The sequence below is a fragment of the Barbatula barbatula genome (assembly GCF_947034865.1).
Source record: "Barbatula barbatula genome assembly, chromosome: 16".
NCBI lineage: Eukaryota > Metazoa > Chordata > Actinopteri > Cypriniformes > Nemacheilidae > Barbatula > Barbatula barbatula.
The window spans coordinates 850,633-876,613 of record NC_136779.1 but is presented as its reverse complement, the minus strand read 5'-3'; the positions used below and the strand labels follow the sequence as shown (position 1 = coordinate 876,613).

Genomic DNA, 25,981 nt, shown 5'->3' with positions numbered 1-25,981 from the left:
ACACATTCTGGGAAGTCATCCTTTAAAATGATTGTTCACCAAAAAAATCATAAAATCTCCCCATGAAGTGATTTCAAACGGGTTTCATTCTTCTGCAGAACACAAAACGAGATGTTGTGCAGAATGTTGATAACCAAACAACACTGAACTCCATTGACTTCCATCGTATGAACACAAAACCACTGAGACATTTCTCAAAATATCTTCTTTCAGTCGCTATTAGATTATTAATGATAATCTTAAATCTCATTTTTATTTTGCCTTGTTGTGTAAGCGCTGTCGAGCTTGTGCTGAGGCTGCAGTTTTTGCCAGAGTGTAATGGACTGTGCTTTAGGGATAGGCCTACCTCCCTGAAATGCTTTTTTGCAGGTTGAGATGTCTGCAATCTGTCTGTTTTCTTTAACATATATGTGAATTATAGACTCTCATGATGCACACAGTTGCTGATAACTGACATGGTTTGCATGCGTTCGATTCATTTATTGTACGATTTTCATAAATGACACAAATAGCCTATGTGTCTTACACGCGCACGTGACTTTATTTTGATCTTAACCTATTGACTGTTATGGATGCTGTCGGTGCATCATTCAGTCCCTCGCAGTATATATTTATTTAACCTTTTATCCGTATGAACGCATTTGAATGACACGGTGAGGTTTAGTATGTGGTGCGATGCGTGGATGTGAATAAAACAACAATGTTTGCACACCCCATCATCTGATATAACAAGCACACGACACGCATGCGCCACGCATGTTGTGATAGTAACCTTGACGTTTCGTGCAGCACACGTGCTCGCCAAAGCCAATCGGGAGCATAAGGTGTGTTGGGCATCGCGCAGACCGATCGGGGAATGACATTAAGGTATCGCGAGAACGACTCGACCGGGCGCTTTTTAACGCACTCTCGTGGTACGCTGATGTCTTACGCCGAACAAACTGCGTGACGTGAGTCTGCCCGTGTGTGACGTAAGCAATCATCTTGAGCCCATTTCGTTTCCGGTTTGAAGGAATTCGGTCTGAGAACAGAACGCACGCGCTCGCAGCGTGTACCGGGAGGGGACACATTTATATTTTAATAAAGACAATCAGATTGCGCAAAAATGCCGACAGTACGGTAAGATTTCATTTCATTGGTTTTCCGGTTTTGTGTGTCTGTGTAATGCAATTTCTTCTTTGAATTATACTGTTTATTTACGTTAAATAACAAAATAATTACAGTATTTCTCTGGTGCTTTAAAAAGTTGTATTTTATTATTGATGTTTTCTTGTGTATGTTTTGTATCTGTGCACGTGGATAATTTGTCATCTGGTGACATAACCATTTAAACAAAGAGCCTAAAGCACGTAAAGGTTTTATGAATTGTGTGTGTGTGTGTGTGTGTGTGTGTGTGTGTGTGTGTGTGTGTGTGTGTGTGTGTGTGTGTGTGTGTGTGTGTGCGTGTGTGTGTGTGTGTGTGTGTGTGTGTGTGTGTGTGTCCAAAAAGTGTATAGTCAGCAGTAAAGCATGTGCTCATTGGGCTGTAAACATGCTCCATTTAAATCCTTTTAATAATATAACCAAATCTATTGGAACAGAGTTGTATCACAATGTCTTGTGGGCTTTCACAAAGTCATTTTGTTTAGTTTGATATCCTAAAAAAGTCAATAGCTGTCAAGGTAATGTGTGGGTGTTTTGGTCAAAATGGACATTTGTACGGTTCGTTTGACATAAAGTGAAGTGCTCTTCTAGAACGTTGTGTTGTGAAAAGCAACAACCTTTCACAATATCACGGTACAGTATGTAAAAAAGCTGAAGTTCTGGTGTGTTTGACGCACCTCACATTCCAAGGGCTCATGTCTCAAAGGATGAGTGATGGAGGCCCGATCATGTGACCTCCACCTGTTGGTGTCACAGAAAGGATATTAAATGAACGCTTCACTCAAACACATCAACGTTTTTCTTCCTGTCTGTATGCGCTATCATTTCAAGGACTTTTACTTTGGAATGATTTAAACTCATCAGTTTTGTGTGCAGTCAGAATGCTCTCTTCGGGATGGGGAACCCTCTGTTGGATATCTCTGCAGTGGTGGATAAGGATTTTCTTGATAAGTGAGTAGTTTTCTGCAGCAGGAGGCGGATGTTGTGTGTCATTTAAAGGTCACGCGTGCACCATCTGTGCAGTGCTGTGTTTTTATGGCGGCTATTAAAAGTGTACGCTTCTCTGAGCGTAAAACCACAGCTGAAAATATGCCATTAACCTCTGTGTGTGTGTGTGTACACAGGTATGGCTTAAAGCCCAATGATCAGATTCTGGCAGAGGACAAACACAAAGCTCTGTAAGTGACATCATTGAAAATGATTTCATACATTTCTTTTTAATGTTTTCAAAGCAGCTTTACAGAACATACATTGCTGCACAAACAGTCGAGACAGACAAAGATTTATCAAAGCTTAATTAAACAATAACAGGAATATCATACTGGGTTTAACTGCTAATTTATTATAGTTTTTTGCTTGAGGAAAAGTGCTGTTAAATTACACATTTCACAAACACAGTTCTCCTTCAAAATGAAAATGCTGTCATTATTTTCTTCCGCAGAAGAAGATATTTTGAAGAAATTCTGTTAACAGCCCCCCATTCACTTGTATTGGTTTTGTGTCCATACAACAGAAGTGAATTTGAGGCTGTTCTGTTCTGTTCCCAACATTTTTCAAAATATCTTCTTTTGTTTTCTGAGGAAGAATTTTCATTTTGAGGGTGAACTACTATACTATGTTTGTAGTTTGAGTCAGTACCACACCTGATCTGCAGGGGGCAGCAGCTCTCAATAATGATCTGAATCCCAGGTGGATCAATAACTATGAACTAGGGCTGTGCAATGAATCAAAAATTAATGGTAATCGTATAAATTGTCCTTTCTTCAATTACAAAAACTAAATAATCAAGGTAAACGATTTTTGTGATGCATTCCATTTTGCAAGTATCCTCTTTTCTTGTAGTATAAATCCTTTACTTAACAGTCCTTCAGCAGTGCTATTTCTTTACATTTATTTTTCCGTTAAATTCAGAGTTTAAAACGCAAGATTTTTTATTTTCTATGTTGTTTTAAAGGTTCATGAGTAATCTTATTAAATAATCAGGATCTCAATATTAGCCAAAATAATTGCGATTATGATTTTTGTCATAATCGAGCATCCCTACAATGAACTTTAACCACCTTGATCTGACACTGATCATAAAATATGTGCTATTTTCAAATGAAATGTAATGGAATATTTGACTAATTTGTGTGTGTGTGTGTGTGTGTACACACGCTACAGGTTCGAAGAGATTGCTAAAAAGAGTAAAGTTGAGTATCACGCCGGAGGATCCACACAGAACTCTGTTAAAATTGCTCAGGTAGGTCTCGTCCACACATGAATAACACTGATCATTCGTGTTTATGGTGTCTTTCCCAAATGTGTTCATCTCTTGAATAGAAAAATAATTATTCGACAGTTATATAAAACCAATGTAAAAGAACTTAAAACGACATAGAAAAAAAATGAATAACATTTATCAACAAGTATATATCTCATTAAAGATGGTAAAAGTGTTGATGTCTTGACTCTCAGTGGATGATCCAGGAGCCTCATGAGGTGGCCACGTTCTTCGGCTGTATCGGTACAGATCACTTTGGGGAGATTCTCAAGCAGAAAGCGGCTGAAGCTCACGTCGATGCTCATTATTATGAACAGAGTGCAGAACCCACTGGAACATGTGCGGCCTGCATCACCGGAGACAACCGGTGAGAAACGCCCGTGTGATGCCTTCTCTAGCCGTGTTGCTTTTTACTTCTTTTTTTTTACAGTCATTTTTTATCTTTGTGTTTAGATCTCTGATCGCAAACCTGGCGGCAGCAAACTGCTACAATAAAGAGAAACATCTTGATGTTGAGAGAAACTGGAGTCTGGTGGAGAAAGCTCAAGTTTACTACATCGCTGTAAGTGCATGAGATGCGCTTACATCTCTGAACCGCAGCAGATTGATCCTGTGTGTTGTACAGTGTTCATATCACATGCACACGCAAAAAAAAATGTTTTTACTCTTTACGAAGGACTCATAATTTGACATTGAGCAGTGCCCATGTCAAAATAAGAGTCCTTAAGACTAAAGTATGTAAAATGCAATACATAAATAATAAATTAAAGCAATATACACTTATTTAAGTCAATATTTAGTTTTAAAGGCTGTCAGCAAACATCAGTCAATACAAAAACTTGCATCAGACAAAAATCTAAAGTCCCACCACAAAATAATGAAGTAAATATCCTTTTTACAAGATAATATATTTATAATTGTTGAATAATTTGTGCATTTAGAATTCCAAGATTGTTCCTGTACTTTTAACTCAATTCATTTAATGAAATCTGTGACCCAGAATCCTTTTTGACAGGCCACCTTTTCTCTGTTTTCTTTTTTTAAGTTTTGTTGTTTCTGATATTATGCTGGTGTCTGTCCTGCAGGGCTTCTTTCTGACCGTGTCTCCAGAATCGATTCTCAAAGTGTCCAAACACGCGTCTGATAACAATAAGATCTTCGGTCTGAACCTCTCTGCTCCCTTCATTAGTCAGTTCTTTAAAGAGCCGCTGATGAATGTCATGCCGTACGTGGACATCATCTTTGGGAATGAAACTGTGAGTCTGCACCGAATGACTGGTGTTGAATGATCTGTAACTGTTGTAAGATCATATGTGTGGTGTTTTGCAGGAGGCGGCTACATTTGCAAAGGAGCAAGGCTTTGAGGCGAGTAATCGTGGCTAATATAAAAACATCAATAGTTTTCTAAACCGGTTCCGTGTTGGCTGTAATTCCCTCTCATCTGTGATGTTCTCTCCATCCATGTCTCCCGCAGACAGATGATATCGCAGAGATCGCTCAGAAGGTTCAGAGTTTGCCCAAAGTGAATAAGAACAGGCAGAGGATTGTGGTCTTTACTCAGGGCAGAGAAGTCACTGTGGCCACTGTTGGTATGTGTGTTTTTATTGTAATGTTTTCTTAACCGTAAGTTAGTTATTTTATTGTCTGTGTTTTCTCACGGATGTGAACACAACACTTTAATATAACGTCCTTCTGTCATCTGACCTTGAGAATAAATAGTCATGCGTCAGACATGCATTGTCTTGAATGCCATGTCATTCCGTGAACATGATGTATATGTGTGAATAAAAGGTCTAATGTGTTTAACTTTGTTGTTTTAGGTGATCGAGTGAAAATGTTTCCTGTTTTAGACATCGACCAGAATGATATTGTCGATACTAATGGTGCTGGTGATGCTTTTGTTGGAGGTAAAAAGATTCTTGTGTGTGAAACCGTTCTGCTTCTGTTGTCTGATGAACGTTCTTGAATACTAGAATTCATTCAGATTGAGATTCGATTTGAAGTGTTTTTTTTCTATTTAATAAAGGTTTCCTGTCCGAGTTGGTTCAGGAGAAGTCTCTGGAGGATTGTATCCGGGCAGGACACTACGCCGCCCATGTCATCATCCGGCGAGCTGGCTGCACCTTTCCAGAAAAACCCGATTTCCACTAACTCAGATCCTCCATCGTTCCAGCTCATTCTTTCGGATATTCCAGCAACACAATCTGCAGTCTCGGCACTTGTTTACAGATGTTTATTGTTAAATGGGCATTTACCAGGATTACCGCAAACACTCCAGTGAGGTCATGTGAAAAAATAAGACCAGCGTTGTCTTTTAAACTACACTTAATTTCTCTATTTAAAATCTAGTAAAGATCCATTCTGTCCTTTAAAAGTGCATTTATATTTCTCAGAAGTAGTAGATATCAAATTAACTTAACAGGATTATTTAATGGATTTTTGTCTTTCAGGTCTGTGTTGTTTTGAAAAGCCAAATCGTATCTTAAACGCACAATGTTTAGATTTGCAGAAGATGTGGAGGTTTCTCCTCGAGCTCTTACCGTCTCGGGAATGTATCGTTCAACTGACATTGATCTTTACTTTAATAAAAAGATTTGAATTGTTCCATGGTACTTTATCTCTGTCTTAAAGTCATGTACACATACAGATGCATATTGCCTTCATTTTCTAGATTTTCCCCTGATGTAAAGCCTGCCGTGATGAATTATTTATTAGATTAGATTAGATTCAACTTTATTGTCATTACACATATACAAGTACAGTGTAACGAAATGTAGTTTAGGTCTAACCAGAAGTGCAGTTAGCAAGTGCAGGATATACAGTTAGAATAAATACAGAATACAATAGTGAGAATATAATACAGTGGGCATGGACTATAAAAATATTTTGCAGTAGGTGTGTTCTTATAAGGTTTTTATTAGATTGTATTCTCTTTGAAGCATGAACACGTGTTCACAAGACTTTTCAAAATGTTGAGTAAACAATATAATGACAATGTCAGTATGTTTTACAGTAGTATGTGAAACTGTACCCATGATAATAATCTTTACAAAAGAGTCTGTTATGATGTGTTCAAGTCAACATAAAACAGAAGTAAACTGGCTATTCAACAAGAAACATTCAGATTTTTTTCCATCGAGATTTGATTGTACGGTGGGCAGCGGTGGTTTCTGGAGGAGGGCTTTGAGATATCAGATAAAGGTTTTGCTGAAGACTCGTGTTTCATTGAAAGAGCTTGGGAAGATCATTTTGTACAGGTGAGGAAATAATGACGGTTCTTTATGTGTCTGGAGTTTGTTGTGGCTGTGTATTTTGAGCTCTTCTCTGTGCCAGCAGTGAGATGTCCAGTCCTCGCAACTGTTTCAGGAAGCCCCAGTTAGGAATGATGCGTCTGCGGCGTTTGACGTGATCAATGGCGTCTACCACCGTCATGTTCTCATGGATCATCAGGTATGCCAGAAAAAGTGTAGCAGAGCGACTGCGACCCATCACACAATGAATGAGCATCTTATCTAGAGAAATAAAACAATCAAATGATTGTCAGAAGAGTGGGTGTGTCAGGGCACATTCAGATTTTCAATTTCATCCTATTTTCAATTGTTTACATAATATTTACATTTATTCATTTGGCAGCCGTTTCATCCAAAGGCATTTACATTGCATTATACTATACATTAGTTTCTGAGTATGTGCAATCCCCTGGGGGTTGAACCCGTGACCTTGGTGTTGTTAGCACCACGCTCTAACCACTGAGCTACAGATACATGTCTGTATATCACATATTTAAGACAAAAATAAAACATTTAAATTGATGGAAAATATTAACAAACAATGTAAATATTTCCTAAATATGTATACATGCATGTGTACCTGTATGTGTATAAATATACAATGAATGTGCACATGTAAACAAACGATTACTCTGGATGTTTGAGAGGCATAATCCATGGCTAGCCATGCGTTAAAGGATTTTAATATACGAAAAAACACATTTGTGACAATATGTGCAAAGACCTAAAAGGAAATCCAGCAGGAATGTCAAATCTCAGTTTATTTCATCTCGATCTCTTACTCTGAGGGTTCATGAGCGTCTGATGGATATATTCTGCTGTGCTATAGAAGTACTGGCTGAGGTTGAAGGTAGTGGTATCTTCTGCTGTAATACCGTAGTAATCCACATTCATGTCTTTGTAGTATTCTGGCCCTGTATCGACGCTGTTCCACTCGCCCTCAGCAGCGTTCAGTATGTGTGTGATGTCCAGACTCTTCAGCTTGTGTCGGTCTCTTGCTGTTTCTCTGCGTGAAAACACCACAGCTTAAACGCACTGAAATTTACTTTCTTCATCGTCTGTACCTCACTTAGCTCTCATAGTCTAATCTCACGAATTATTTGTGTGGTTTCTCTATATTATATCTTGTTCTTGAACTTACTCATTTCCTATGTAAACGTTGGGCCAGATCTCATTGACGTGTGTGTAGGCAACGCTGCCGTGCGTGAGATGTTTCTCAAGCTCGTAGCCGTTTGGAGTGAGATAGTCCTCTTTTGAAGCTTCAGTCTTCCCTTGAGACGTCATCTTTAGCCAGACGGGATTAATTGAACAGCTCACCGGTGTTGTTGGTGTTTATTATTGCTGTCGGACTCGTAAGCTGTCTCCTCCTGAATTCTCTGTGATATCTTTGTTTTGAACTCAAGTCGACTGCTTCGGTTTGACTGTGGGCCGGAGTTGGGTGTTCAATTCTGGGTTATTTATAGTGTTCACCGTCTGTCATACACACTTTCAATACAGAAGTCTGAACCCCAACACACACACACACACACACACACACACACACTTCTCAGCATCAGAATGATCATACAGGTTTATTGGTGAAGACCAAACCAAACTAAATCCATCTAATAGTGACTAAACATACAGTAGGAATGAACCACAGCAGTAGATTTTCTGTCATAACATACATGTATAATATGTGATTTCTTATACAGTAAATAATTCATTATCATCTTTAATATATAATTTGTTATGTTACAGTAATGTTTCCATCTGTCTGTTTCTTTGCAGGGCGAGGGTGGAGTCCAGCTGACGGAGCTGCTGAAGAAATCCAGCGTTTGGTAAAATGTTTCGACGTGCAGAAACAATGTTTATGGCTTCAGACAGAGTAAGTCTTCGATAAATCATCAGATACGCCAACACCAGAGCTGCTGATCGACTCACGCCACGAGCGCAATGAACCAGAACCTTTCCATCTGAAACGAAACATCACATTCATACCCATCACAAAACATGGTGATGAATGTTGATAACCAAACAACACTGAACCCCATTGACTTTCATTGTATGAACACAAAAGAGACATTTCTCACAATATCTTCGTTTGTGTTCCACTTTAAAAGAGATTCACATACAAGTGAAATGAGATTGAGAAGTAAAGTGCTTACGTTGCTGGTTTAAAGCGTTATGAATAAAAGTGGCTGAAGGGTAGAAAAATGGCGTCATATCAAAGTGTCTGCTGTCTGATGCCTCCACACCGTAGTACTGTATGTTTGTGTTAGAATAGAAATCTGCTCCGGTGTCGATGTGATGTGGTCCATGTGCGGCGTTGAGGATGTGAGAGATCCCGAAACTCAGCAGAAGCGTCTTCTCTCTCGCCGTTGCCCTGATGAGAGTTCATTCACGCTCTTTATTCTTGCCATGAATGCGTTATTCTGTCTGTGTGTATACTGTATATTATACACCTCTCACATCATTTAAAAACCTTCTTCTTTTGCTGTCAAAGTGTCAGTGGACACATATTTCTTAATATTTCATGTTAGAGTTTATCTGTGTAGTACGTACGCGTCACTGATGTAGATGTTTGGCCAGACCTCATTACAGGCCCCTGAGGGTCGCCGGTTCTTTAACAGCAGGGTCAGAAGGTCGCACATAGGAGGAGTCTTATATCCAACCTCCTGTTTCTCAACTTTCTGTGTGCTCATTCTTAAAGTCGTCACAACATGAGAAATCTACATACGGAGCAGTTTCAACCAAATCCAGCTCAAGAAAAATTGAGGACTTACGTTGTTTTTATCTGAATGCCTTCGATTTTTCTCCTGTCAGGTCACCTGGTGTACAGCAGCGTATGTGTGTAATGTAATTGTGGGGTAGAGCAAGACATACGTGTCACTATTTTGGTCCGTTGGTAAATATAGACTAGAGAGAGGGAGGGAGAGTTTTGAATTGAGTTTTGTAACTCTAGCTCTGCTAACACTTTATAATAAGATCTAATTTCTGATCCTGTAAAATAAAACCAATTTTTCCAAATTAAGATGGATGCATCAGTTAATAAATGAGCTTTCCGTTAATATGTGGTTTGTTAGGATCGGACAATATTTGGCCGAGAACTATTTAAAACTGTAATCCAAGGGTTGAGAAAATCTCCTTTGAATTTAAGCAGAGACGCTGTAGGAGGCCGTTGCCTTTCAGGTTTATTTGAACGCTCTCTATGGGTTTACAGATGTATTGACGTTGTGGAGAGTAGATGAACCCGAACATAGATACCAAATTTGAGCGGGTCATTCCTTAAGAGCCGCCAGCAGCGAGTGAAGTTTGTAGGTGTGTTTCCGGCCATCTTTGTTAGTGATTTTGCTCCATCCATTCACAAAAATAACGTTTTGATATATTTATGATAGGAAATTTACAAAATATCTTCATGGGACGTGATCTTTACTTAATATCCTATTGTTTCTAGCATAACTTTGACAATGTTTTGTTGGCTTTTGCCACAATTATTTTGGTTTTGTGCTCCAGGGTCATAATTATTAACAGTAAATCCCTTTGATAATGTGAAGTTACAATGAACAACACTGTTTCAATATTCATTATTATCATCAAGCTGTTCGAGCAGTTTGAGTGCATTAGTACAGACGTTTGTACATTATTTTAAGTATTAGTTTTTATTAGAATGAAACAAAATGTTATAAATGGCCTCTTTTTACCACTGCAAAGACTGTCATGCTAATCTTTCAACAACGCTCTATTCATGCTGAAACAACAGAACTGTATAAAGGCACAATTATTTTAAAATCATAATCAGATTTTATTAGCTTCTTTCACAGTGAAAAATATAAAACGCAGTGTATTCTAATAACAACTGAATGTGAGCAACGATAATATGGATACGGGTCTGTCTTGCGCTTTAAATTAAAACAATCCACATCTTGATTTTAGAGTAGTGGCCAACATCTTTCTCAAAATATCTCTAGTATTTATTTATTCTTTTTTGTAGTGTTCAATTACAAATTACATTCTGTGTGTGATTTAATCAGGTGCATTTAAGGTCATTTCTGAAGCGTGTTTTTGTCAAAAAGGTTTTTCTGTCTTTTATGAAATCAAAGCTATTTCTAAGTCATTATAACTGTGTGATGGTTAGACAGCAGAGCGCCGGCCGAGGAGATTCTGGTCAAGCTCTCGGAGTTTCTGGTCAAGCTCTCGGAGTTGTTCCATGAATCCAGAGTTTGGACAGATGTTTCTGTTTTCAGCGACTGCTTTGATGGCTTCCACCAGCGTCATGTCTTCATGAATCATCAGATACGCTAACACAAGAGTTGAAGAGCGACTCAAACCCATCGCACAGTGCACAAGCACCTTACCTGTACAGGTGAAAACGATATATGAACATCTTACCATTCAGATTCAACAAACTGTGTTTTCTCTCCTCACCTCCAGGGATGCTCACGGCACTCTTGATAAACTTTGCCGCCGAGTAGAAGAACGGACTGAGGTCAAAGGAGGACATGTCAAACGCCTCCACCCCGTGATATGTGATGGTGGTGTGTCTGTAATAACTGGCCCCTGTGTTTACATTAAACTTCCCGTGAGCTGCGTTCAACACGTGTGTGATTTTAAGAGATTGTAGCAAATGTTTGTTCTTCGCTGCATACCTGAAAAACATCCAACAACAACACAAAAACACACAACGGTATCTCAGATATTTCTCTTTCTGAGAGACAAGGAGAAATCTCACGAGTTTGAGAAGACACGCCAACAATGCGTCAAACTGAGCTCAGATTTGTCGATATCAACTCAAACATTTCTCATCAAATTGACTCAAATCCAGATGATTTGACATTGACAATCTTCATTCATTTACACCTCCAGACTCAACATTGACTCAACAATCTGAATAATATTTTCCTCACATGTCTCCGATGTAGATTCCCGGTCTGACCTCGTCCAGGTGACTGTTGCTTCCAGGTTTGATCCACAGTAATCTCTGAAGCTCAGATGCTGGAGGGGTCTCGTATCTGTCCTCAGTACAGCCCAGAAAACTGCTGCTCCGAGGCATTTCTGACTCCACCTGTACACCCTCGCATCAGAACATCACTGAGGATGAGTAATGCCGATGGCTGGATCATACGTTGTGTCATGTTGTTTACAGTAGATCGACATTTTAATGAGATGTTTAAAAAATGGAAATGATGTTAGTTATCTTGAGAATATTATTTTTGTTCTTGAAGAAAGTTTCCACTGACTTAGTCTGATAATTTGTCTGAAAATGGTAATAGTCTTACAAGACAATTCATCGGTGATGTCATCCTTCATAAAGGGACATCATTGTCGCTGTATAAATATTATTGAGTAATTGAAACCTTTAAGCTCGGGTAACACACCAAGTTTCTTCCAACCTCGTATTAATCTTGACGCAATGCAGACAATCTTGATGGTAAGCGACGGTTGGATCGTGGGCTTTCGCCTTGCTGTGCTTTTCTGGGAGAATTGCTCAATAAAAGGAATAGGATCCCTGTTACGAAACCGAGATCCGCAGACTTATAAGTGCTCCAGTGCTGGAGGAATGCATTTTTTATGTCAAGCATGAGAAGCCAGCACGTTCAACAGTGTAAAGAAGTCAGAATGCATGACATAGCATGTTATCCCGCCTTTAAATTGTGTCCTACTTTGTTTTTTCATCTAAAACACCGGATCCTGTTTCTAAAGAAGGTTAAAGGATCAAAATGATCATCAGCTCTATATTTCCATCCTGATTTTATTACAATAATATTTAACAAGGGTCTCAGTTTGACCAATTCATAATCCTAAAACACTTGAACATTCTGTTAGAAGCGATTCCTCAAACAATGTTTTGTTTTTAAGGACGAAAATTGCATCGAATGAAATTGATCTTCAACAGATGTCACTATAGTGGATCATAAAACATGGCAGAGAAAAACCGTTTTGCACATTGCAAATATTTTTAACCCACACCAATGTTAGTTATTAATGCATATGCAGCATCACATTATAAACGTTATACTTTGATACTTTCATTGATAAAGTAGTTCATCAATAGTACTAATCTATATAAATCAATCTGAACATTTTCAACCACAATGAAAGACCTTCAGCGAACAGACTCACGGTGTGTTGAGGAACAGATCACCAGCGTTTGTGTGTGTTGGCATAAGGCTTTCGGAGGATGCTGAACTGACGACTTTATCTATTTTAAAATGTAATTCACAGATATGACTGCAGAGAGTGTTTGTGTGGGATTGTTCAGCCGTTTTATGGGAGAAGATGATGTCGGTAATATTACAGTGATTATTACTGATAAACTAATGTGTTGAAGCTCTTAACTGTGTCCGAGTCACAGGCTCTTAAATTAGATGACCTCATTCCCACAAGACCAAGATAAAAATACTTCACCTCATTTTACTCTTCAGACGCTCCTCAGCCAGAGAATTGACGTCTACACACTTTACTCTGTTATATCAACACCCTGATTTAATCTGCTTGGTATTTTTATTTTATTTTTCCAGGGTTAGATTAATAAGTTCATAACAATAACACGTCACAATCTTCGGCTTTATTTACCTGCTTGTCACCATCAAACACATTTCAGATGGATTGTATTCTGTCCTCTACATGTTTCATATATCACATTACAGAATTGAAAGGTTTGTTCGTGTATCACTGAAGACTCAAAATGTCAATTTAAAACATTTATTTTCAACTTTCACATTTTGTAACATATCATTTAATGTATATTATGTGTCATAAGCATGCAGACACGTCTGCAGGATTCTTTGGTCCAGTTGTTGTCTTGTGTTGTGTCCAGTGTTAAGCTGTTCAGAGGTAGTGTGTTGTGTGTCTGTTTATGTGTATCGAGTGTCATTTATCAAAGATTGTGTATTTATTAAACTACCCTTCTGGGATTCATAAAGTTGGGATTTTCACAAATATTCAATACAGTTCACAGTGTTTACCACAAAAATCCAGATATATGCTAAAGTGGCACAGAAGCTTTTGTCCCAACCCGGTGTGAAGAGTGAAAGTACACAGATCTGCATCCACACTGACATCTCATTGGTCCAGATATCATAACTGTCTATGAAATATTATACACATTTAAAGCAGCAGGTTTATTTTCACCATGTGATCTGTTTGTGATTCTTCACAGCAGGACGCACGTTCTGTGTTTTCTCTTCCTCTGTAGGTCCAGATCCAGCAGCAATGCCAGAAAGTTTCTGTTGGGATATATGGCCCGTTTCTGAATGACGCGCTTTATAGCCTTGTTTAGAGGCATGTCGTGATAGAGCATCAGATACGCCAGCACCAGCGTCGAGGAGCGGCTCATTCCCATGATGCAATGCACAAGAACTTTTCCTAAAACGAAGAGAGAGATTGGAACACCCAGACATCATGCTCGTCAATGATCAAAACAGCACCCACAATTCTTTGCAACATTGCATTAGTAAAGCTAATGTTTTTTGGATTTAAGCAATTTTTACTTTTATAATTATAATCTGACTTGTCTTTATATGACCATGCATGACCTCATGATTTAAATGATTTGAAACGCATTGTATATGCATTGTGAATGTTCTGCATGTAAAGTCAAACGTTGTCTTACCATCAGGAGTGTGAAGAGCTTTGTGAATGAAATCTGCTGCCGGCTTGAAGTAAACATCTAAATCAAAGTGTGTGGAGTCATCAGCAGGGATACCGCAGTAAACAACACTGGTACCGTAGTAGTTTTTGTCCCCGATGCTTCCTCTTTTGGAGTGAGCAGCATTCAGAATATGAGTGATGCCAAGTTTCTGCAGGGCGCTTCTGTTCTGAGCGATTCCTCTGATGAGAAATAAAGACATCATACATTTCAGAAACACTGCAGTGATGCATTCAGAAATATGTTATTGTTGGTGGTGATATTGTAAGCATAATCTTCACATACAGCAAACCCATAAAATGTAGTCATACACGGTCAAATCTGAATGAACACTCAAATATAAAACATTATAAATAAAAGTCACACATTGTGTTGTCATGATACCGTAGATTTAGAAACATTGTAACTCCGCACAGCACTTTCTACTCACACGTTGCTGATGTAAATATTGGGCCAAACCTCATCGATTTGGTGCAGACCTAACTTACACGAGTCCAGAACTTTCTGCAGGTCTTTCACTGACATATACTCTTTCCTGCTGTTTCTACAGGCCATCGTTTCTTTCCTGAATTGCCAGCCAAATAGATGAAGAGTGTTTATAATGACACGGCTGTCCGGACTGGTGGCTCTCCGACTGATCCCTCTCAACAGCTGTTTCATTGCTCTCTTACCCAATTTAGTGCAGCGTGCGGATAGTCTTACACACACGCGCGCGCGCACTGGTGTCCATGTGTCAAACTGAGCTCAGATTATCTGTATTACTGTATTACTATCTTGTGTCCCCACACAGGGATGAACACACACACAGTCAGCGGTGACCTGTTCTTATCTGATGTGTATACAGAAGGTCTGTAATACGAAATAAATGTATCATTCTTCATTTATTTCTTTTAGACATCAATGAGATAAAATGGAGAGGAAATGGAAATTTATGTCTCATCTGTGTCTCGGATATTTCTCCTGAGAAAAAGTCATTACAATTTCAGAAGAGACGTCAACATTTGTCTGGTCCATATTATAGAAGATCTCAATATCAACGTTTCTCATCAAATTTACTCAGGTACAGATGATTTGACCTCTCTATGTTCATTTTGCACCTCCAGATCCTTCATGTGAGCAATTTTAGGAAGAACACCGGAGACTAAATTGATACGAATAACATGTTCATCTCCGGTGGATTTGTACAGATCTCCTTGCTCTTCTCATTGGGAACTGCATCACCAAACTAAAATGTTGTGTTTTATTCCACCATCACTTCACAAATCACAGCGTCTCATCAAGAGCCCGTAGTTGTTTGAGAAAGCCCCGGTTTGGGAAAATCCAGCGATGTTGTTTGATGGTCTTAACAGCGTCCAGTAAAGAAAAGTGCTGATGGATCATGAGATAGGCCAGAACCAGAGAAGCGGAGCGACTCACTCCTACGGCACAGTGAACCAAAATCCGTGCTGCAGCAAAAGAGAATTCAGATTAATGTTAGGACGTCTGCTCTCGCTGTTAAATATTATACATGCTGTTGTTTCATTTGTAAAACATCTCAGATTAAATGCAACATTGAGTCAGGTGAAATGAAACAGGTGGGTCAGGGCTGCTTTTACCCCCCAAACAGCTGAGGACCTCCTGAATATAATCAGCACAAGGCTGGAAATAAACAGACAAGTTGAATGCTGGGGAGTCGTCTGCTGGTACTCCGTAATACTCGACCGTTGATCCGTAAAAGTCGCGGCTGCCTTGGCAGTGCATCTTTCCATGGGCTGCGTTCAGGATGTGAGTGATGCCCAGCTTCCACAGAATGAACCGATCGTTGGCTACAGACCTGAAGATCATAAATATACAGCTGTTAAAACGTCCAGTGACCCCTGAGAGCAGCGGATTTCTGGGTTCATTTTATGAAGCCCATAATTCTACAGGAGTAAAGACTTTCTCTCTATAGATGAGTCTTAACCCCTGGCAGCCACTGAGAGATTAAACCGGAAAAGTTATTGTTTACATTCACACTATATTGTATTCTCAAATAAGATCACATTGGCAATTCAAATATCAATTGAGGGATGATTGACGTGTTTTAAAACCTAGTGAGCAAAAAACAAAAAGCATTTTTGGGCATTTCAGGCACGTTTGAAAGCATCTAAACACGCGCACTAAGTAGGATGCTTACTATAGGTTTGGAAACACAGCCTATGCTATGACTCACATGTCACCCAGGAACAGGTTGGGCCAAACTTCATCCATGTGATTTCCACTTCTCTTCCCTCCATACAGTAATTTCTCCAGCTCTTTAATGGGGGGCGTTTCATGATGGGAATCCCCCATTACACAGTGTGCAGTCTCACCATGAGCTCTTTTTCTCTCGTTTTTCTCTCCCTCTCTCGATCAGCAGCCTTACGTTCTCTGTGTTAGATGTGCATGTCATTACTGCTGTTGTCCAAGATAAAGTGATATATATACTGTATTTAAAGTGACAGGAGCAGGTGCAGGCGGTAATCTAAAATTAAACCAGCTTCTCCTGATCAGAAGTGGGAAATACAAAAGAGAAAATAATAACAATCATCTGGTTCTACGGATATGTGACACACTTTGACATGAGGTAACTTTAATGAATCAATTTTTACAAAACACACAAAGCCTTTAAAACATGTGTTGCTTTAGTTTAGTTTACCAAATCTGTCTTTTAGCTTCCTGGATGAAAAAACTACTTTAAAATGGATTTAAATGGAAATGGTCTTAATGGAAACTATAATGTTCTCTGTTGGTAATGAGTCATGTTGGATGGAAACCGACAGCATTAAAATACATCAAACACCAACACTTTATATTAACTACATTTATTTATATGATGTGATCTTAATTCAATTTATCAAGGTAATTCAACCGCACATTCAAATGACAATTTATCAAAACTAACTGTTTTTTATTAATTAATATTTAATGCATATCTGTGCTATAAAGAATGTATTTATCTTAAGTGGATTTAGCTGACCAAGCGAATGATGGCGTAACTCAACGCGTTCACCAGCAGGCGTCGCTGCCGGCGCAGCAGCGGAAGTGACGTCAGCGCAGTGTTCAGTTCACGCGCGCGCACACGGGCAGGCGCGCTCTCGCACCGCTGTCATCTGGACTGTGCGCCTCCAGCTGGTTCAGCGCGAGATGATTTACCACAAATGTCCCGACAGAGCGTCATCTGTGGAGATTTATCGCGGCGTGTCGTGAAGAATCGGATGTTTCGTGTAAGTGACGCAAACGGTCTGTCAGCTAGCATGCTAACACACGTTAGACTGAAGTATTAGCACAATACTAGAGTTAGAAGTGAGCGACGAGCTTGATTTAACGCTGCTCATTTATTTTGTGTCGTGACGCTGTTGGTTTACGCGTGAAATGACGTCTGTTTTATTGTTCACGTGTTGCGTTACGTGCGTGTGTTCTGTTCGCTACATGCAGTTTTCTGTCCGACTAAACCGTATTTTTGGGTTTTGTATTTGAGACGCAGACAGTGTTAAAGTGTGTAAAGGTGCTCACGGTACATGAAGTAAGTTACTTTAGTAATGAGGTCAGACATCTAATCAGACGTAAGAAATAACAGATAATGCGGTCATGTCACAAAGGGGTGTGGCATTGGTGGGCGTGGCTTGGTGGGAGTTTTTAAACACTGTTTCAATATGTCCATCCGGAACAGTGTCGCGTGTTACTAGTTACTGTAATTGAATTACTTTCCCCTTGAAAAAGTCAAGTAAGGGATTTCTCTTTAATTTAATGACGTCATTGATCTTAATACTGTGTAATTTACACAATAGTGGACATCGACATTCAAGGTGTAACTTTAAAATGCAAGTGTCCTTCGCACATTTGTAATTCTTTGGTCCGTTCATAAGAAGAATATTGATATACATAGAAAGTAATTAAATACTTTTTGGAGAGAGTTTTTTTGTACAGTAATCTAATTACACTATTGAATATGTAATGAGTAATTAGTAATTAATGACCTTTTCAGAGTAACTTACCCTACACTGATCCCTGTTATGTTCTTTTCTTTTAAATCAACTTTTCCTTTCACGTTCCACCAAAGAAAGCACTGCATTCAGGTATAGAATAATGCTTGTGCAACTATATCTTAAGGAAAGATATCCAGATGTTTACGCTATAAAGAAAAAGCCTTTTTTCCATACATAGGAAAGTCTTTGTTTGGGACATTTTCTTTTTTTCCGTACAGGTGTCTGAAGCTGTATGTGTCAGGCTGTAGTGACAGTATTTATGTCGGTGACCCAACAGCTCAGATATGATGAACGGTGGTAAAGTAATAACTGGATATGACGTGCGTGATGTGCACTGGACTTGTATTTCAGTAGATTCAGTGGAAGTCAATGTCTTAACATTTGCATAGCTTGTTTACTATTTTATTTGCTTATTTGCAACGTGAAGTCTGCCTTTCGTCGTGTGAAATGTGTCGAGTCAGGAAATGTGTGTCTGTTTTCAGCAGGAAAAAAGGATCTTTCACAACATCTTTAATTGACTGATGCAGCACAAACGTCTTCGCTTGTGAGTCGTCGGCAGATGTTTTGTTTCTCGTCCAGTTGGGTAAAACAGTCTCAACCATTAGATGAGAGAAAATCTGGCACAGCTTCTGTTCCTCTGAAGGGAATTTATGCTCATCTAGTGTTAAAGTGCTCGAGACTGGTCTTGGTCATATTTTAATGGTTGTGTCACGGTCTCGGCTGTCTTTGGTCTCCGTCTTGTCTTGGTCTCAGACTGAGTGGTCTCGGGATTTTATTTCAAGACTGGACAAGAACACAAATGTGGGAATCACACTAAGTTGCTGTGGCATTGTCTGTGTTAACATCTTTCTTGTGATTGGATGTAAAACTTCTGTCTTAAAAGCATTCACCACTTGTTCCTTATTTGATTCTTCTGTTACTTGTGTTATTCTCACTGCTGGTATGAGAAGAATGGGGAATTGTCTTAAAGAAATGTGTCAACAAAATGAATACACACAAAGGCCCACAACATCTAAGATGTGATTGCAAAAGAGGTACTTGTATGCGATTAAAAAATAAATAAACATCAGATATTTATTTTGTATAATCAGTAAACCTTGAGTTAATATAGTAAGTGACTTAAGTTTTAGACACAAGTTTTTGTTCTATTTTGGCTAGTCCCAAACAAATCTATAATAAGTGTGAATTTATGTGCATTTCTGAGCAACACACAGCTATTTTGTTATTGATTAGATAAAAAAAGCAATGAAACTATTTTTGTTGAAGGTCACAGACTTAAATTTATCTTTTGGTATCTACCTTGTTTTATGTTTAGTTGTTGGAATGTTTACCTGCACAAAAAATGTAATATGTTACAGTAGGTGGGTGATAAAACATGGAACATAAAACATCCTAAACATCAATTTCTGCACAATAAGACATCCAAGTTACTCCTATTATTATTTTATTATGACTTTTAAGTGTGTTGTGGATCTTTTCAATACATTTTGGGAGTGCTGGTGTTGGTCTCGACTCAGTCTTGTCTTGGTCTCGGTCTTGTCTTGGTCTCGGTTTTGGTGGTCTTGTCTATACAACATTATGCTTATCCATAGAAAATGTTTTCTGAGAGCTTATGTAGATGACTTTTTTAAACTCAAGTGTCTGCCATCTATTAGGCTGCATTTTTGTTTAATTGAATCTTTAATTACACACTTAATGTTTGTGCACTAAACACTGAGTGTGTGTATTACAAGAGATAGCTCATGTTGGACAGTGTCTGTGTTTGTTTATGATAATTTCTTCTGTTGATTTGTGTAAGCTGATTTGCCTTTGTCCGATTCAGAATTCAGCATGTAAACACAGTCAACATTATAAATAGAAGTTAAATGAAAGATTCAAAAGATTTTTTCATTCTGAACGCAGATGTCAATGATAATTACTGTGGTTTGATTTCTTTCATATCAGAGGCGCTTTCTCACAACAGACAACGCTTAACTCAGATTGATTCTCAATCTCAATGATGAAGTTGCTTCTCTGCCAAAAACTCTTTTAAAGCTCACGCTGACAACCGCAGTCTGAAATCCTCACTACATCAAATCCATGCCACTACCGTGGCTTACATGACCAGTTTATCAACATGCATGTGGTTGCACACCTGTCACACATTTAAATTTACGCAATTATCCAAATATTATATATTTGTTTGTAAGTGTGTGCAATTCCTGGGATCAAACCCATGACCTTGGCGTTCCCTGCGCCGTGCTCCAACCACTGAGCTACAGGATAGCTAATACCATATGGATCTAATAAGAAGTAAATGACATACCTTGATGATGGTGTTCTGTGTTCTCTACAGTTCCTGTAGGAGTGAGCGATAGAGATGTCTGGCGGCGGTGGGCTGCTCAGCGTGAGACAGTGGACCCCTAAACACGTGGGCCGCTGGCTGCGCGAGGAGGGCTTCTGCGATTATGTGGACCTACTGTGTAACAAACACCGTCTGGATGGAACCAGCCTGCTGACGCTGAACGAGTATGACCTGCGCTCTCCTCCGCTGGAGCTCAAGGTGCTGGGTGACATCAAGCGGCTGATGGTTTCTCTCCGCAAGCTGCAGAAACAAAACCCTGATGTGTTAGAAGAACTTGGACTGTCTTACGACGGACACTCGCCTCAGAACAGCGCAGGTGCTTTATAACATGATACAAGTGGTGGGTACGATATTTTACTGTTTTTTATGTTTGTATATTTCAATATGCGCTGTTGTGCACAGGTGCACTGGACTGGTTGTGTAACGGTGCATCACGTGACTGTGACGCTGTGCTGGACACTCTGAGCAGCGACCATCATCATCTGTACAACAATGGGAAGTACAAGCAGCAGACACGACGACTAGACCCGGAGTACTGGAAGACCATCATCAGCTCCGTCTATGTGGTTTTTGTCTTTGGCTTCACATCATTTGTCATGGTGATCGTGCACGAGCGAGTGCCGGACATGAGGACGTACCCCCCGCTGCCCGACATCTTTCTGGACAGGTGACTTGCTGTTTTAGTTATTTAGCAAACGCTTGGTCTACAGTGAAAGACAGTGCCTGTGCCAGTGCCAATTAAGAGCGCTGGCTGTTTGAAGTTGAACAGTTTGAAATTGCGATTCATGCTTTAATTTCTTCTAGAATAGACCACTGTAATTAACTTTATCTGGGTATAAATAACTCTTCATTATAATGAGAACAAATCACTCCTGTTTTAATGTCCCTACACTGGCTTCTAGTCTGCTGGAGATTGTAGTTCAAAGTGCTTTTGCTTGTTTTTAAATGCTTAAATGGTCTTGCCCCCCCCCATATCTTTCTGATCTGATGTGTGAACACCATCCGGGAAGAAGTCTTAGATCTGCCAATCAGAGACTGTTAACTGTAGTCCGAACTAAAATCTAGGGGTGACTGTGCTAACCCTAACCCACCTAAACGAAAAGTGTACCTATCCACATAAGAACTGCACAAACTTTATACACTTTTAAAGTTAAGTTAAAACATTTTTTATGTGATGTTTCTGGTTATATGTTGTTATATTTTATTTGTTCTTATAACATTGTACAGCACATTGGTAAATCTGTGTTTGTATTTAATTTTGCTTTATAAATAAACAGAGATTGAAATCACGTGACAAGTTTTGAAGAAGTTTATATGAACTCAATGAACTTCATGAAACGCAACATAACTTTTGAAGACAAACGCTTTTTTTGTGTTCAGTATAAAAAAAACATTGCTAGACAGTTAACAACACAACAGTTACATTTTATAATCGATCAAATTTGTGCACTGCTATGTAACAGGAAAGTGTTTCTCAAATGTACTTGAACTAGTATTTTAAAAATATAGTCAGAGAGATTAATACTTAATTGATTAATACTGTGTCGTATCACAACATGCTTAAGCAGACACGTCACAAGAAAATAAGTGAACGGTGTCCCAATGAGAAGGGGGCCACGATCGGGACCCGTGTAAATGATATACTGATTCACAAGCTCTGTCGGTCTCTGACGGAGGACATCTCCTTTAGCTTATTTTTCACGTTCTGGTGTTTTCGATTTTAGACCAACAAAACCATAGGCCGTGCTAATTATATAGATGACTGACAGGTGTTGAAAGCAGGCTCGAAGGTTCGAGGTCACAGTTGAAGATGATCACAGAAATACACATACAGCAGAACAAACCTCCGTCTGATCACAGGATTATGTTTTTCTCTCTGTTTCTCTAACTGACCTTTTGCCTGGTTCTTGTGTCTGCAGTGTACCCAGAATCCCTTGGGCGTTTTCGATGGCAGAGGCCTGTGGTGTGATCTTGTGCTCTATTTGGCTGCTAGTGTTGCTTCTTCATAAACACAGGTAACACACACACATGCATGTACAGTACACAAGTAATCTGTTTAAAGGAACTTGACGTAAACTATATAAAATCTTACACAGCTCCATGTTACTCTTAAGCATTTATATATTTGTTTGAGAGGTTTTAGAAATCTGGTTTAACCACCGCTGGGAGTTTGCGGTGTAACTGTCTCTTTGGGTGAGCCAAATATACAGTTTTTTTTGGCCTCCAAATGTCACGTCACTTCCTCTAATGTGGTGTATTTTTTTTATAACCTGAGCGGTGAAACCAATGTGGTTTAAACGCTGGTTTATTTCAGACTCATTTTCACATGTGTGTCTTTCAGGTCAATTCTTTTGAGACGGTTGTGTAATCTCATGGGGACGGTCTTTATGCTGCGGTGTTTTACAATGTTCGTGACTTCTCTGTCCGTGCCGGGTCAACACCTGCAGTGCACTGGGAAGGTACAGACACACAAAATAACAGTGCAATTATACAATCAGATCATTTAACATACAGTATATATATATACACACATACTGTATGCTGCATATATACAACCTAAGCTTTGTTTGGAAATATATATATTTGGACAATATTACATTTCAGTTAGGCTGCTCCCTCAAAGACCGCTGTCTATGTAGGGACACAGATTTTTATCACATTGAAAGATAAAAAATGTTAAAAGATTACAAAGTCTTTGTCTGTCTGTGCTCATGTGTGTGTCTGTTGTGTGTGTTTTAGATATACGGTGACATGTGGGCCAAGCTTCAGCGTGCGGTGGCCATATGGAGCGGGTTCGGGATGACCCTCACAGGAGTGCACACGTGTGGAGATTACATGTTCAGCGGACACACTGTCGTTGTTACCATGCTCAATTTCTTTGTCACTGAATGTTAGTTCACACAAACACACACACAGTTAACACAGGTGTCAGTGATATAGAGTTTGTTTCTGATGTGTCGTCTCTCCGTGTTTACAGATACGCCGCGCGGCTGGAACTTCATACACACGTTGTCGTGGGTTCTGAACCTGTTCGGGATCTTCTTCATCCTGGCGGCTCACGAGCATTATTCCATCGATGTCTTCATCGCGTTCTACATCACAACCAGACTCTTCCTCTATTACCACACGCTGGCCAACACGCGGGCGTACCAGCAGAGCCGCCGCGCTCGAATCTGGTTCCCCATGTTCTCCTTCTTTGAGTGCAACGTTAATGGTCCGGTTCCGAACGAGTACTGCTGGCCCTTCAGTCGACCTGCAATACTCAAGAGACTCATCGGCTAACACACACAAACAATGATTCTGAACAAACAGAATCAGATTCTGCGTTGCCATGATGGACGCCAAGACGCGTCTAACCCCTTCTAACACACGTACACACACTAGACATTTTTACGGTCATTGTAGTTCTTCTTGGAGGACTGGAACTCATATTTTCCTCATGGAATCAGACTGATAATCACAAGGTTGAATTTCTTTGAAATAAATGTTTATGCATTGACCAACACTAAAAGCATTTAACTGGAAATACAGTCTTGGTTTTTATTAAGGTTCTTTTAAAGTGCTAGTCAGGACACTTTAAGACTTCTTAAAATCCTTTGAATGACAGCTTTGGCAGTATTATTTTAGATGTTCATTGTAGTTAATTCCAACTTTACTAAGAGTTTCAATCTTTGAAGCAATAGGACACAGCCAGCGGTTCTTTCATGTTAAACCACATGGTTTGATCTGAAACAAGATCAATGCGTAGGCTTTTGTTTTATTGCCATTATTGTTGTGCATCAGATGTCTACGTTGTTTCATTTTGCAGATGTTGTTTTGGCAGTATTTGAATTAGTGTGGAATGATAGAATGATGCTGTAATAGTGTGTTTGAGACGTCAGAAAGAAAATCAAAAGAAAACAATAACAAATGCTATTTTGGGTTTGGAGTCTTTGGCACTTTTAAGTTGCATTGGAATATAATTTATGACAATTTAGTTTACACAGATCAGTCTCACTCTCGATGTTTTATTCTTGAGTATTTTTATTCTCAAAGGTGATTCTCTTTACATTTTTAATCATCATTGTTTAAATATTAAGTAGACTTTATAAGGCACATTAATTAAGGAAGGTCAACAGTTACATCCACGGTGTATAAATTCCTTATTGAATTTCTTAATTTTATAGATTTTAGTTTTACATTATAGGGATGACACATGAGTCTAAAATGTAATTGTCTTGAAAAATATTGTGCAAAAAAAATGTAAGTCTTAAAATAGGCAGTTTTTAATGTAATTTACAATCTTATGTTTTTCTTTAGATTTTGGGGAGAAGTCTGACCCAAACACATCCTTGACAGGTTTCATGGGACGTTTTATGCTGATCTTTGATTAAAAAGTAAAAACACTGAAATGCCAAAACTTTAGATTGCTTAGATAGCTTTATTCCATTTGCCAATGCTGTGGTATATTTACACATTTGTTTGTATTAAACAGAATTGTTGTCAGATTTATGGTATGGGATGGTCAGAAGGGTCCTAGTTATCTTGTGAATGTTTACAGAAATGTGATTATTGTAAGCAGGGAGATATTTTCTTGTGCTTATGTTGTCTTAAAACATTAATGAGTGGTGTAATGGGTGTTTTCATTAGGAACGGGGCTAGTTTTGAATAGTTGGTTAAAATAGCAAGTTAGTATATTTATTTTATAGATCTCTTATAGCACAGAGAATTAAAAGGTGGACATCATGTTAGTTTTTTATGGCAATATATACTGTATGAGAGATTTAAAAACTGTTGTTTGATAAATGGTATTATGTACCAACACAGTCTCACAGGAATGGGGATATTAGTGTCCATGAACACGCATTAATAGATTCCAAATTGTGTGTCTATGCCACGACTGCCGTGAGACTGGGTTGTATGTACAGTGTACAATACAAATGTTTATCTTTGACTTTTTTTCTTGTCCAGTGTATAATACTGAATTTAACTGAAACGCCTTAACAAAAACATTTTTAGTAGTTTGGGGATGTTCAACAGACTCTGTTTTGACTCGCCAAATAATTGTGACATACTTGATGTCAAATGGTTTAAACACTCCAAATGCTATAAAACAGTCTCATCATTTCAAAGGTCATTGTGCAGTTCTTAAAAATGCCATTTAGCCTCTATGGGCTTCTGTTAAGGCTTTTTTGGAAAAGAATTGTTGAATTTGAGAAACTCTGTGTTCAGTGTTTAACACTAATGTGTCGGCCATCAATAAAATTTACAAACGAAACATACATATGTATCTAAAGGTGTTTGATGTGATAAAATGAATGAACTTTAGGCTACACATATTGCTTT

At 38.8% G+C, this 25,981-nt stretch overlaps 7 protein-coding genes across 8 annotated transcripts; 2 read left to right on the top strand and 5 right to left on the bottom strand.

Annotated features, from left to right (window-relative positions):
* The first annotated feature begins 752 nt into the window (after positions 1-752).
* On the top strand, positions 753-6,057 carry adkb (adenosine kinase b). 2 transcript variants are annotated; one of them, XM_079475961.1, is made up of 11 exons: positions 753-1,119; positions 2,020-2,094; positions 2,268-2,321; positions 3,307-3,385; positions 3,601-3,773; positions 3,860-3,968; positions 4,492-4,662; positions 4,736-4,771; positions 4,881-4,995; positions 5,227-5,313; positions 5,433-6,057. In XM_079475961.1, the coding sequence occupies exons 1-11, from the start codon at positions 1,106-1,108 to the stop codon at positions 5,555-5,557; spliced, it is 1,038 nt and encodes a 345-aa protein (XP_079332087.1). In that variant the 5' UTR covers positions 753-1,105; the 3' UTR covers positions 5,558-6,057. The 2 variants fall into 2 exon arrangements, with proteins under 2 accessions (XP_079332087.1, XP_079332086.1); XM_079475960.1 differs by having other exon boundaries at positions 891-1,119; positions 2,008-2,094; positions 5,433-6,021.
* A 66-nt stretch (positions 6,058-6,123) lies between these two features.
* Positions 6,124-8,136, bottom strand: dusp29 (dual specificity phosphatase 29). Its single transcript, XM_079476766.1, has 3 exons — positions 7,838-8,136; positions 7,479-7,702; positions 6,124-6,918 (listed from the first exon to the last, which is right to left on the bottom strand). Exons 1-3 carry the CDS (start codon positions 7,978-7,980, stop codon positions 6,686-6,688), a joined length of 600 nt encoding a protein of 199 aa, XP_079332892.1. The 5' UTR covers positions 7,981-8,136; the 3' UTR covers positions 6,124-6,685.
* A 294-nt stretch (positions 8,137-8,430) lies between these two features.
* On the bottom strand, positions 8,431-9,380 carry LOC306905860 (dual specificity phosphatase 29; the record flags this gene model as incomplete). The annotated part of the gene is made up of 3 exons (XM_079476803.1): positions 8,431-8,651; positions 8,844-9,061; positions 9,241-9,380. 3 exons carry the CDS (start codon positions 9,378-9,380, stop codon positions 8,431-8,433), a joined length of 579 nt encoding a protein of 192 aa, XP_079332929.1.
* A 1,083-nt stretch (positions 9,381-10,463) lies between these two features.
* LOC306906035 (dual specificity phosphatase 29) lies at positions 10,464-12,832 on the bottom strand. The gene is made up of 4 exons (XM_079477101.1): positions 12,799-12,832; positions 11,583-11,749; positions 11,104-11,324; positions 10,464-11,033 (listed from the first exon to the last, which is right to left on the bottom strand). Exons 2-4 carry the CDS (start codon positions 11,726-11,728, stop codon positions 10,810-10,812), a joined length of 591 nt encoding a protein of 196 aa, XP_079333227.1. The 5' UTR covers positions 11,729-11,749; positions 12,799-12,832; the 3' UTR covers positions 10,464-10,809.
* Positions 12,833-13,229: 397 nt separating this feature from the next.
* Positions 13,230-15,036, bottom strand: LOC306906034 (dual specificity protein phosphatase 13A-like). Its single transcript, XM_079477100.1, has 3 exons — positions 14,757-15,036; positions 14,291-14,508; positions 13,230-14,043 (listed from the first exon to the last, which is right to left on the bottom strand). The coding sequence occupies exons 1-3, from the start codon at positions 14,984-14,986 to the stop codon at positions 13,832-13,834; spliced, it is 660 nt and encodes a 219-aa protein (XP_079333226.1). The 5' UTR covers positions 14,987-15,036; the 3' UTR covers positions 13,230-13,831.
* Positions 15,037-15,189: 153 nt separating this feature from the next.
* On the bottom strand, positions 15,190-16,740 carry LOC306906036 (dual specificity protein phosphatase 13A). The gene is made up of 3 exons (XM_079477102.1): positions 16,518-16,740; positions 15,922-16,139; positions 15,190-15,771 (listed from the first exon to the last, which is right to left on the bottom strand). The coding sequence occupies exons 1-3, from the start codon at positions 16,634-16,636 to the stop codon at positions 15,590-15,592; spliced, it is 519 nt and encodes a 172-aa protein (XP_079333228.1). The 5' UTR covers positions 16,637-16,740; the 3' UTR covers positions 15,190-15,589.
* Positions 16,741-17,306: 566 nt separating this feature from the next.
* Positions 17,307-25,910, top strand: samd8 (sterile alpha motif domain containing 8). The gene is made up of 7 exons (XM_079477099.1): positions 17,307-17,550; positions 20,648-20,972; positions 21,059-21,323; positions 22,576-22,671; positions 22,998-23,115; positions 23,396-23,546; positions 23,634-25,910. The coding sequence occupies exons 2-7, from the start codon at positions 20,672-20,674 to the stop codon at positions 23,936-23,938; spliced, it is 1,236 nt and encodes a 411-aa protein (XP_079333225.1). The 5' UTR covers positions 17,307-17,550; positions 20,648-20,671; the 3' UTR covers positions 23,939-25,910.
* Positions 25,911-25,981: the final 71 nt, after the last annotated feature.

Excerpts from the sequence above, each read along its gene's own strand:
- dusp29 (XM_079476766.1), bottom strand. The coding sequence starts at position 7,980 with ATGACGTCTCAAGGGAAGACTGAAGCTTCAAAAGAGGACTATCTCACT. Across the intron at positions 7,703-7,837 it reads AACGTTTACATAGGAAATGA|AGAAACAGCAAGAGACCGAC; the intron begins GTAAGTTCAAGA and ends GTTTTCACGCAG. Across the intron at positions 6,919-7,478 it reads GACGCTCATGAACCCTCAGA|ATAAGATGCTCATTCATTGT; the intron begins GTAAGAGATCGA and ends TTATTTCTCTAG.
- adkb (XM_079475960.1), top strand. Across the intron at positions 4,996-5,226 it reads AGTCACTGTGGCCACTGTTG|GTGATCGAGTGAAAATGTTT; the intron begins GTATGTGTGTTT and ends TTGTTGTTTTAG. Across the intron at positions 5,314-5,432 it reads TGGTGATGCTTTTGTTGGAG|GTTTCCTGTCCGAGTTGGTT; the intron begins GTAAAAAGATTC and ends TATTTAATAAAG.
- samd8 (XM_079477099.1), top strand. The coding sequence starts at position 20,672 with ATGTCTGGCGGCGGTGGGCTGCTCAGCGTGAGACAGTGGACCCCTAAA. Across the intron at positions 20,973-21,058 it reads CTCGCCTCAGAACAGCGCAG|GTGCACTGGACTGGTTGTGT; the intron begins GTGCTTTATAAC and ends TGTTGTGCACAG. Across the intron at positions 22,672-22,997 it reads TTGCTTCTTCATAAACACAG|GTCAATTCTTTTGAGACGGT; the intron begins GTAACACACACA and ends TGTGTCTTTCAG.
- LOC306906035 (XM_079477101.1), bottom strand. The coding sequence starts at position 11,728 with ATGCCTCGGAGCAGCAGTTTTCTGGGCTGTACTGAGGACAGATACGAG. Across the intron at positions 11,325-11,582 it reads GGAATCTACATCGGAGACAT|GTATGCAGCGAAGAACAAAC; the intron begins GTGAGGAAAATA and ends GATGTTTTTCAG. Across the intron at positions 11,034-11,103 it reads TGCCGTGAGCATCCCTGGAG|GTAAGGTGCTTGTGCACTGT; the intron begins GTGAGGAGAGAA and ends TCACCTGTACAG.
- LOC306906036 (XM_079477102.1), bottom strand. The coding sequence starts at position 16,636 with ATGGGGGATTCCCATCATGAAACGCCCCCCATTAAAGAGCTGGAGAAA. Across the intron at positions 16,140-16,517 it reads AACCTGTTCCTGGGTGACAT|GTCTGTAGCCAACGATCGGT; the intron begins GTGAGTCATAGC and ends TATGATCTTCAG. Across the intron at positions 15,772-15,921 it reads GGTCCTCAGCTGTTTGGGGG|CACGGATTTTGGTTCACTGT; the intron begins GTAAAAGCAGCC and ends CTTTTGCTGCAG.
- LOC306906034 (XM_079477100.1), bottom strand. The coding sequence starts at position 14,986 with ATGAAACAGCTGTTGAGAGGGATCAGTCGGAGAGCCACCAGTCCGGAC. Across the intron at positions 14,509-14,756 it reads AATATTTACATCAGCAACGT|AGGAATCGCTCAGAACAGAA; the intron begins GTGAGTAGAAAG and ends ATTTCTCATCAG. Across the intron at positions 14,044-14,290 it reads AGCTCTTCACACTCCTGATG|GAAAAGTTCTTGTGCATTGC; the intron begins GTAAGACAACGT and ends TCTTCGTTTTAG.